This window comes from Polypterus senegalus, chromosome 4 (assembly GCF_016835505.1).
Source record: "Polypterus senegalus isolate Bchr_013 chromosome 4, ASM1683550v1, whole genome shotgun sequence".
Taxonomy (NCBI): Eukaryota; Metazoa; Chordata; class Cladistia; order Polypteriformes; family Polypteridae; genus Polypterus; species Polypterus senegalus.
This window is the reverse complement of record NC_053157.1, coordinates 23,715,216-23,726,986: the sequence shown is the minus strand read 5'-3', so window position 1 is coordinate 23,726,986 and position 11,771 is coordinate 23,715,216. Positions and strand designations below refer to the sequence as shown.

The following is an 11,771-nucleotide window of genomic DNA, read 5'->3' as shown; positions in this document are numbered from 1 at the left end:
TCAAGAAAGGACAGGAGAGTAACATTCACATTGATGAAATAATTACAGAGTTAAAAGCACAACAGCAATTGGTGCTGGCTGTGGCATTTCTAATGCTAAATTATTTTATCTCTCTACTTCTCATGGTGCCCCTTCAAGGAGCTTTCTGTGTGCTAAAGGCACTGTGGTGTATAAATTCACAATTAAAAGTAAATTGCTTTGCTGCTTCACAGCTCCAGCCAACTAGGTTCAGATCCTAGCCCAGTTACTGCCTGTATTGACCTTGCAAACCCACTTCCTACGCTCTTCCTTCCACATTCCAAAACCGTCCATGTTTGGCTGATTAGTAGCTTCTAACTTGTCCTTTATAAGTGAGATTAGATATGTAGGGTCAACAAGTGTCCTGTTCTGGATTGGTTCTTCCTTCTTTCTGATTTTGACAGAATGCTTCAAGTAACCCCAAAACCTGAAATGGACCATTGGAGTCCAGAAAATAAATGGACACACTGTGTTTCTAAAAAAGCATAGCAATATAGCAACAATCTGTGGCTATCAACAGATATCCACTTCTTAGAAACATTAAAGAAATATTTAGAACATTTACTATGAATCTGTTTAGAAATATATATGGCAATTATCATAATATCATGAAAGTATGGTTAAAACCACATCCCCTTTTTTTATATAAAAATGGTAACTGTAAGCAACATTTTAGCGTAAACATGACAGCTTCAATACTTTGTGCCTTGGCCTCGCTTTCCTTTATTCTAATTTCTAAAGGTAGGATAAACCAGGATAACTAGTAACTAATAACTTTTAATTTGTTATGCATTGCTTTATTAATATGCATTCGGCTCTATAATGTTATGGAATAAAGTTTTGTTAATTTATTTGTGTAGGTTACTGTGCAGAAATTGTTGGAGGAACACCATCCATTCCCCACTCCAGACCTTACATGGTTTTTCTGAAGAGTAATTGTGGTGGCACCTTAATAAAGCCTAATTGGGTGCTGACAGCTGCACACTGCTTTACGTGAGTGTTTTTTATTTACTCAAAATTTATTTAGTTTTAGGGATTAGGGGCGAAAATCCCCACAATAGAAAGAAAATGAAAATAAATTGCATTTATGTGAGTTAACACAGTTGAGCACATCTGGTGTCCCCGGTGTGGAGATGGAGTGTTATTAAAATGTGTGAAGGGCATTGAGACACACTTAAGAAACGTGTGGTCAGATGGATTATGTTCTGGTAAGTGTGCCTCTTTAAGTGAGTTTTGTGGTGGACTGATTTCTTAGTTTTGTTATTGACTTTTAGAATAGAGTAGCTTCCAGGGATTGTGAATACTATCAGGCAAATAAAATCCATAAGGAACAAACTGTTAGATGAACTACTTGACTATTTATAGTATATGTGTGGGTGAAAATATTGAAGAATCATTGATGGGTTCTTATAAATCAGTGCACGGATACTTTAGCTTGCTTTTGTTTTGCTTAATCAGCCACTGACTGTGCAAGTTTACTTCAGTTTTTTGCCTAATAGAATCATTTTCCTTCCACGTCGCAAAACCACGCATGTTAAGTTCATTCTAAATTGGTGTGTGTTGATTGTGAATGAAGGTGAGAAGGACCCGAGAAAGCGTTTTCTCTCAGGATTTCTTAGTGCGTTACACTCAGTGCTGCTTAAAAAGGCTCTGGCCACCATGACAATGAGTGGAACTGAAACTGGCAAACAGTATGTGGAAAGAACCTGTAAGAGAAAAGCAAATGTAGGGAGATAAAAATCATCACACGCATTAAAACACAGGACCCAGCATCCGCAAAGCATAGTTTGTGAAATCATTAAAGATGTAGAGCAGGGGAATCAAACCCAGATTGTTGAGGGCGGCAGTGGCTAAGATTTTCACTCAAGTTACTTTTCGTAATTACTAACCAGTTACTCATGACCCTAAACACCTCCTAGCAGCAGTTCTGCTAATTTAACAGACATCTTTTGCCTTAATTATATTTGAATTACTTGTTATTTTTTTAACTCCTTAAATGACAGCCAAACAATAAAGTGGTGCAAAGCAAGTCAAACTGGGGTCTCAAACAGCCTTGGTGGGCTAACATTTCAATCCAATCTCCGATTTAGCTGTTAATAAAACCTCTTATTTAATTCTAGGCGTGGGCGGCACGGTGGCGCAGTGGTGTTGCTGCTGCCTCGCAGTTAGGTGACCCGGGTTCACTTCCCCGGTCCTCCCTGCGTGGAGTTTGCATGTTCTCCCCGTGTTTGCGTGGGTTTCCTCCGGGCGCTCCGGTTTCCTCCCACAATCCAAAGACATGCAGGTTAGGTGGATTGGCGATTCTAAATTGGCCCTAGTGTGTACTTGGTGTGTGGGTGTGTTTGTGTGTGTCCTGCAGTGGGTTGGCACCCTGCCCAGGATTGGTTCCTGCCTTGTGCCCTGTGTTGGCTGGGATTGGCTCCAGCAGACCCCCGTGACCCTGTATTCGGATTCAGCGGGTTAGAAAATGAATGGATGGATTTAATTCTAGGCTTGTTAGTGTTCTTATGTTGCCATACCAGTCATTTCCTAAACTGATTTTCTTTTTTTTCTGTGATTATTATATAAAATGCTCTGTGAACCATAGCAGCTTAACATTTTTCAGACCTTTATTTTTTTTTTTTCAAATATCTTCTTGAGACAAATATTGTATGATACACGAAAGTGAAAACAGAATCTAAGTTAGCCTAATCATCTGTTGGATCAATCTGCATATCATTATTGTTGGGCTGCTGGTTAAAGAAAAAGCAAACTTTTAATACACAAATCAATCGTATAGTCCTCTACGTACAGTAATTATTGGCACCCAGGTAATAGACAAGTAAAACAGTATATAATTAAATAATCTTTTGGAGAATTACCTTAATCTCACACTCTCACAAATAAAAGATACCGAACTGTTAACTAAATAATAAGTAAATTTATTCTGAGAAAAAAATCATTTTTTATCAGGAAATAATTATTTTTAATAAAACCACATGTGCCACAATTATTGGCACCCCTGCACTTAATGCTTTGTACAACCTCACTTTGCCAATAAAACAGCAAAGAGTCTTCTACTTCAGTTAAAGGTTGGTTTTCTCTTTTTTTCAGCGTAGGGTAATCACCAAAAATGTAATCAGTTGAAATGCAATGAATGACCTAAAATGGTGAAAAGGTAAGCAGTAAACTGCCAGAGGTTTAAATTTAAAGTTTAGTTTAGCAAAAACTGAAAAAAAGGAAATTTCAGAATATTACAAATAGGCCTACTACGACAACAACTCATAGGTTACAACTTACAAATGTTTTGCTGAAATTAAAGTGAATTAAGCCTTGCAAACTGAAGCAAACAATTTGCACAGGTGTCCCAACTTCTGTTGATTTCTTAAAAACCCTCTGAAGCAGAGTTGGAACAGACTGCGTTACTACACCCTCTAAAGTACTACTTGGACAATATTCCAGTGATAAAGCCAAGAACACAATTAAATGAATGAGACGGGATCATTATTACCCTTAGAAGTGTTGGCCTTTCATTTAGAGAAACTGACAAAAAAATCTAAAGGTCCGTGAGTCCTACACAATCTAAAGGCAAGTGGCAACTGGAAGAAAGTTTGATAGGAAGAGATCAGGCAGACCCAAGGTCACAATCCAGTCAGAAGACAAGTTTCTGAGGGTCACCAGCTTGTGTGGCAGGCCCCTTACATCAGCACAGCTTCAAGTACAGCTTAACAGTGCAGATCTTAGTTTGTGCTGGGAAGATGAGACATTGTGCTGCAGGTTTGACAGGGTGAGTGGCTGAAAGAAAGCCATTCTTTAAAGGACAAAATAAGAAATCGAGGCTTGCCTGGGCCTACAAAATACCAGCTGAGGACTACTGCAGACTGGAAGAAAGTCTTATGGACCGATGAATCAAAATTTGAAATGTTCTGTTCATCATGCAGGGTGTGTGTACACCATCAAGTTAGTGAAAGGATGGTTCCTCAGTGTGTGACACCAACCATCAAACATGGAGGAGTCAAGTGTGATCATCTGGGGTTCTTTTGCTGGTGGCAGAGTTGGTGACTTGCACACATTGACTGGCATTCTGAATCAAAAGGGTTAAAACAGTTTGGCTGTTATATCAGCAAAAGGTGGCACTTTGATGAATCAAAAAAGTGAATAAAATTCTGTACACTTAATGATTCCTTGACTTGTTTGCCTTTGTTTATTTCTTCTATGGCCTTGATTTCATGAAACATTTCTATAAAAACTGAGGTGTTCCAAAACTTTTGACCGGTATTATATATTGCTGTAGTTTGAAGAGCCTTTGTGAATGAGAGCAAAATTACACATTTTCTCCTAATGGTGCCCATGAAATCAGCTAATGTCAAGGCATCATAACTTCCTCCATTAGCATTAGTAATTAGTTACAAAAGAAGAAAGACTGGAGTTTGGTTAGAGTGACAATGCTGACCCTTAAAGATTGTTTGAGACCACTAAATTAGCTGGTCGTCTGTTAGTTTGCTTTGCATCTCCTTATTGTTTGGCTGCTGGTTAATAAAAGAAGCAAGCAGATCACGTAGGCAAAGGAACTGTTAAATTAGCAGCAGTAACTGGTTACTAATAAGGAAATTGTCTGGAATTAAAACCTACGGCCACTGTGGCCCTCCAGGAATGGAGTCTGAGAACCCAACTTTAAGGAATGGTTTCAAGTTCCTATAATATCTCCTTTGAGCAACCTTTGCTTTAAAGTAACAAAATTTTTAAAACATTGACGTGCCTAAATACTTGTGAAAAACGTGCATAGTTTTTTGCAAATTACTTGTACCATTTCCCTTTAATACATTAATACTGTATCATATTATGCTGTCATACTTTCACTCTATGAACATAAATTACTGTATGCTTTCAAAATAAGTGAGAAAATCAAGTGATACCATGACTCTATGATTCAAATTGAAATCTTTATTTGAGCAAGCAATATGTAGATTTGTTTACCGGTGATTAAAACATTTAGTGACTTGTCCATAGATAATGTCTTTGCATCAAATTTAACTTCTCGTTGCCTAATTCCCTCATCTCCCACCTTTTTCTATTCCAGAAGAAATATTGATCAGTCTTGAAATTTCAGATAGCACCTCTACAATATATAAAACTATTTTAAAGTCCTTGCCTTTTAATGATCCCAGGGTACAGTGGGGAAAGGATCTCTCACTTAACATTTCAGAAAAGAAGTGGAAGGCAGCCATGCACAGAATTCATGCAAGCTCCATATGTGCAAAGCACTCACTCATTCAACTTAAAATCTTTTATCGAGTGAATTTATTTTTCTTGTGCAAAATTGTCCAAAATGTTTTCAGGGCACGATTCAACCTGTGAATGCTGCAATCTAACTCCACCCTCAAATTAATATCATTTTGGACAAAAATCTTTCAATGCCTCTCTGACAGTCTTGGTGTCACAATCCCTCCTAATCCATTAACAGCTGTGTCTGGTGGACTCCTAGGTGGGCTTAAAGTGGAGAAGGACAACAAATCATAACTGCCTTCAGCACACTACTAGCATGTAGATCTTATTTTGCTCAGCTGGAAGAATCCCACCCCACTACTTTTAAGTCAGTGGCTAATGTGAATTTCCCCTTGGGGATTAATAAAGTACACTGTGTGCACAATTATTAGGCAAGTGAGTATTTTGACCATATCATCATTTTTAATGCGTATATTCCAACTCCAAGCTGTATTAACTTGAATGCTTATTGGATTTAAGCACGTCAGGTGATGTGTATTTGTGTAATGAGGGAGGGTGTGGCCTAAGGAGATCAACACCCTATATCAAGGTGTGCAGAATTATTAGGCAGCTAGTTTTCCTCAGGCAAAATGGGCCAAAAAGAAATTTAACTGACTCTGAAAAGTCAAAAATTGTAAAAAGCCTTTCAGAGGGATGCAGCACTTTTGGAATTGCTAAGATATCGGTGTGTGATCACAGAACCATCAAACATTTTGTTGCAAATAGTCAACAGGGTCGCAAGAAACGTTTTGAGAACAAAAGACGCAAATTAGCTGCCAAAGATTTGAGAAGAATCAACGTGAAGCTACCAGGAACCCATTATCCTCCAGTACTTTCATATTCCAGAGCTGCAACCTACCTGGAGTGCCCAGAAGTACAAGGTGTTCAGTGCTCAAAGACATGGCCAAGGTAAGGAGGGCTGAAACCCAACCACCACTGAACAAGAAACATAAGTTGAAACGTCAAAACTGGGCCAAGAAATATCTGAAGACAGATTTTTCAAAGGTTTTATGGACCGATGAGATGAGAGTGACTCTTGATGGACCAGATGGATGGACCTGTGGATCAGTAATGGACACAGAGCGCCACTCCAACGTGGAGGTGGGGTACTGGTAAGAGCTGGTATTTTTAAAGATGAGCTAGTTGGACCTTTTTTGCATTGAAGATGAACTCAAAATCAACTCCCAAGCCTACTGCCAGTTTTTCGAAGACACTTTCTTCAAACAGTGATACAGGAAGAAGACCATGATTTTTATGCAGGCCAATGCTCCATCACTTGCATCGAAGTTCTCCACTGCGTGGCCAGCCAGTAAAGGCCTTAAAGATGAAGGAATAATGACATGGCCCCCTTCCTCATCTGACCTAAACCCTATCGAGAACTTGTGGGCACTTCTTAAACGCTAGATTTACGGGGGAGAAAAACAATACACCTCTCTGAAGAGTGTCTGGGAGGCTGTAGTCACTGCTCCACAAAAAGCTGATCGTCAACAGATCAAGAAACTGACAGACTCCATGAATGGAAAGGCTTATGACTGTTATTGGAAAGAAGGGTGGCTATATTGGTCATTGATTGATTGATTTATTTTTTTTGAAATGTCAGAGATGTTTATTTGTAAGTTTTGAGGTGTTTGTTTATTATTCTCACTATAACAGATGAAAATAAACAAGTGAGATGGGAAAATTTTAATTTTTCCTTTAGTTGCATAATAAATCTGCACACTAATAGTTGCCTAATAATTGTGCGCACATATGTATTCCCCTGATGATGTTCACACTCACATTTCCATTGTGAAACATTCAGGTTTCAGGTTTATTAACATTTTGGATTGACTGCTAGCACTGTGTTTGTTCCATATTAAAATGAATCCTCAATAATACAACTTGCCTAATAATTCTGCACTCCCTGTATCTATCTATCGGTCTATCTAATGGATGTTATATACTATTTGAAATTAGAATAAAATAAAATTCTCACTTAGACGGTCTGTTCAAAATTGTTTTAAATATGGCAGGATCTAATCAGTAACATTTTAGAATTAGCTCCTGCTGTTTTTAAAGATTTGCTCTGGATGTTTGCACTCCTCTCTTTCTCTTGGGTGGGAGTTGAATTTTGGTTTGTTAAAAAAAATGATTTGCTTACTGCATTGATTTTTGCTAATATATTCTGTTCACTTTTCTTCTTCTTAACAGAGTGAATCAAGAAGTACTCCTGGGAGCTCATTCTATTAAATACCCCGAAAAGGAAAAGCAGATATTTTCAGTTAAGAAGTGTGTGAAATATCCACATTACAAAAAGGGAAAATATGAACATGATATCATGCTAATTCAGGTATTACATACTTTTGCAACAAGCGTAATATTTTGCAACTTTAATAAAAACATATATATATTTTATTATTTATGTTATATTTATAATATGTATACATACAGTATGCATCAAAAGTTTGGATATATCTACCCTTTTCTTTATTGTTACTGTTTTCTGTATTTTAGAATAATAGTGAGGCTATCAAAACTATGAAATACAAATATGGAATTATGCAGTGACCAGGGGTGAAACAAATCCAGATTTGTTTGTATTTTGGATTATTCAAAGGAGCCAGGGTTTGCCTTCATGCCAGCTTTGCGCACTCTTGGCATTCTCTTAACTGGATTCATGTGGTGGCCATCTGGGGGGCTTTTCCCTTTACACACTCTTGTTGGATGTTCCACAAGTGCTGAGCCCTTGTTGATGGCTTTTTTTAAGTTTCTCATCTAACTCATCTCATACCATCTTTGGCTTTAGTACGAGTGACTGTGGAGGCCAGGTCACCTACTGCAGAACTCCATCATTCTCCTTATTTTCCAAATTGCTCTTACGCAGCATGCAGGTGTGTTTTTGTTTTTGTTCTATTGAGAAATGAATGCCAGCCCTACTCAGTGCAAACAAGATGGGATGGTGAGTTACTGCAGCATACTGTGGTAGCCATACGTTTGATTGTAAATAAATTGCAGACGTGTCACCAACATAGCACACCCAATTGACATCATCAGATAACTTTCTCAGTACTGGAACCAAAAATATCAAATATAGATTCATCATACCAAAGCACAGACTTCCAAGGCCTGTACTTCTTGGCCCAGACAAATTTATTATTGTCTCCTGCAGCAGTCCTGCCAATAAGGCTTGATTCAGGGTGTCCTCTAAACAATATACATTGAGATGCATTTGCTGCTTGAACTCAATGAAGAGTTTGGGCTGTAATCTGAGGTGTAGGTAACGGTTGATTTTTGAAACGGGAGACTTTGTAAATTAATCCTCACCTATGATGATAATTCCTCATCTGCACTTCCTGTGGTGGTCCTAATGAGAACTGGTTTCATCATAATGCTATTTTTTCTGATTGCAGTTTCAAAATTCTGGAAATTTTCCAGATTGACTGTCCTTTATTTAAAAAAGTAATTATGGGCTGTTTTTACTTTCTCGTATACGAAGTTTAGAGAAAGTATTGGAATCCTCCAAAACTTCCATTTCAAGATTTTGACGAATCTCAGCGTTTTAGATCTCCCGAGTTCGTCCATCTGTGTGTCTGTCTGTGTGTGTATGTGTGTGTATGTAAACACAATAAATTGTGTCCGCTTTCACTTAAGTCAGCCAAATTTTCAATACAAGTATTAGGTACAAAACATAGATTTCTAACAAATTTTGGACTATTTCCGCTAACCGGAAGTGGTACTTTACCATTTATTTATGTAGCTGCAGAGTCTGATTTATTCAGCTTTACTTTTATAATAATTGCTCAATATATTATTAATTGGATTTGCTTTGTTGTTGATGGTTCTTTAATGTACATAATATAACAATATAATCATTGTCTTGTGGTTTACTCCTCAAATATCCATCCCCATATCTGAGTATACCAGAAAGTCTAGGGGAGACCACTCCCGAGTTTTTTTCTTTGCTAATTTGAGCAGTTGTTATCATATTAAGGACTTTAACAGCTAGAAAAATTACCTTCTACCAAACATGGTACTACCATATTGTAACACAACTAATTGTTTAAAGAAATTCCACAAAATAACTTTTAAACAGGTACATATAGCAATTATTTTTTATGCAAACTTTTGTTTTTGAAAGAAATGAATGAATATGCATCAAACTCACTATTTACATACATGCATTTAAGTTTCAGTCTTTACAACTATGAAAGACTTGTATTAAATTAATTATTGTATACACACAATTTTCTTCTGGTTCGTCCTGCTTCCACTTCAAAACTGGTCCCGCCCACATGCAGCCGGCACGGCATTTCTCGATTCCTATTGGTCGTCTTCCATGTCATGCACTATACTGGCCTGCTGAGCGTAATACATCCAACAAGTACTAGAGGTGCTGCCACAACGGTAAAGTAGCTTTACCACCTTTGTGGGAGCCACCTGTGTCTTTACAACAGCTTCTTACACAGCAAACATCAGAAGCTAAAAAATAATCGTGAACACATTTGAGAATACAACTCTTCTCTAGCGTTAGCTTCCATGGGTGCATAGATAATTCAACCTCCTGGCCGCGGACCATACTGTTTTAAAATACACGGGCAAATTTATCATCAAATCTCTCCACTATACGCTAACACTTCTACCTCTCCAGGATATGGACAGTTGTATGTTTTTGACACAGCGCAAGCTACTGCAGTGCGCTTAAAAATAAAGCAAACTCTGCATGCAGCGAAAATGTACTTCTCCAGCTAGATTCCATGCTCCGAACCATCAACCCCTTCGCTAAATCATACAAACACATGCATGAAATCGCTCAGTCCAATCCAACAGCATCTGTACGAATGGTTTTCAAGGAAAACCCTAGGCAGGATTTACGACGATACAATGCCCCGACATTACAGCGATTTTTGTCAGAGAAGATGGCGAAACGCCTGCCGAAAGGGACATTTGCATTTATCCCATACACAACTCCTGTAAACAGATTTCCACGCTCAATATGAATTGCGATCCTATGGTTTACCCACTTTTATTCCCTTACGGAGACATTGGCTGGCACACAGATTTACAACATGTTCCCGATAAACCAAGCAAAGAAGGCTTACTCAATGCCAATTTTACGCATACAGATTAGCAATGAGGAATACATTTAGTATTTTGCACTCCAGCGGCAAACTATTCCAACAGTACATCTTAGATGCGTATGTTAAAACAGAGGGCGTACGTCTCAACTGTCTCAGATTACATCAACAAGATCTGCGTGTGGAACAATACAATGTTTGAATACAGACGCACTGCAAGCAAACGCTGAAAATAACAACGTACGTGTAGGCAAAATGATCATATTACTGTCCACATTTCCAGGAAGTCCAAGATACATGCAACAAAATTATCAGGATGTCATGGCCATAGTACGTAAATTTGGAAAGCCTGAATTATTTATCACTTTCACATGTAATCCTACTTGGCCGGAAATTCTACATGCACACTGTGTCTTTCAATAAGGATTTATTTCTTCTTGATTTCTGAATTCGTTTCTCACTGTTTTCGGTTCCTATTCTTACACACCGTATGCTATGGCGGGCGTCGGCTAGTATGATATATACACAGTATACAGTATATTGATTTCTCTTTTTCTCTTTATATAAAATAAAAATATAAAGAGAATGAGATAAAAAGAAAGTACCTGTTAAATATAATGCAGCGTTCTTCTTCTGGCTGGCATTAAAGTCCTCATTTCATGTCATTTATATTAATTATTTGCATTGCTCCTTGTTTTTGGTATTGCTGTATTACTGTTGCCTTTTCTTTGTGCCTTGTATTTTATGGGTGGTCAACCTGTCAATGACCACCAGGAACTGCCCTCGGCCCTACATTTCTGGAGGGTCTCCCACAGTTTCTGGTGGTTCTTTACGAATGCACTTTGGAGTGGTGAGTTCTTGGGTATTTTATTAACCATGTGCCTTGTGATTTTTCTGCATTTTTTTCCACCTTCTGCTTTGTGTTTTGACCTTGCCTTTCCCAAAAATCATCCCAATTATTCACAAATGCTATGCTTTTATTTGCACACCAGGTTTCTAGCCAGCAGTGAAAGGAATGCAATCTACTATAAATCACATCCCCTCTATATAATCTTGGTAAGGGACCAGATACAATTAAATTCCGACATTTTGTTTTAGCTTTGGTGCATAGAGAGATGAAGTTCCGCTTTAATACCTCAGATTGCTGTAAATAAATATCATTAGTGCCGACATGCAGCAATAAGGTAGATACTTCATCGCCGGCAACACGGTCCATACAATACAATACAATACAGTTTATTTTTGTATAGCCCAAAATCACACAGGAAGTGCCGCAATGGGCTTTAACAGGCCCTGCCTTTGACAGCCCCCAGCCTTGACTCTCTGAGAAGACAAGGAAAAACTCCCAAAAAACCTTGTAGGGAAAATGGAAGAAACCTGGGAAAGGCAGTTCAAAGAGAGACCCCTTTCCAGGTAGGTTGGGCGTGCAGTGGGTGTCAAAAGTAGGGGTCAATA

General features: G+C 38.2%; 1 protein-coding gene across 1 annotated transcript in view; it reads left to right on the top strand.

Annotated features, from left to right (window-relative positions):
• The first annotated feature begins 670 nt into the window (after nucleotides 1–670).
• Nucleotides 671–11,771, top strand: part of LOC120527184 (granzyme A-like) — a 29,810-nt gene continuing 18,709 nt past the window's right edge. The window contains exons 1-3 of the mRNA XM_039750337.1: nucleotides 671–759; nucleotides 879–1,011; nucleotides 7,453–7,591. Of these exons, the coding sequence (XP_039606271.1) occupies nucleotides 702–759; nucleotides 879–1,011; nucleotides 7,453–7,591 (330 nt within the window). The 5' untranslated portion in view covers nucleotides 671–701. The remainder of the gene's footprint in view (nucleotides 760–878; nucleotides 1,012–7,452; nucleotides 7,592–11,771) is intronic.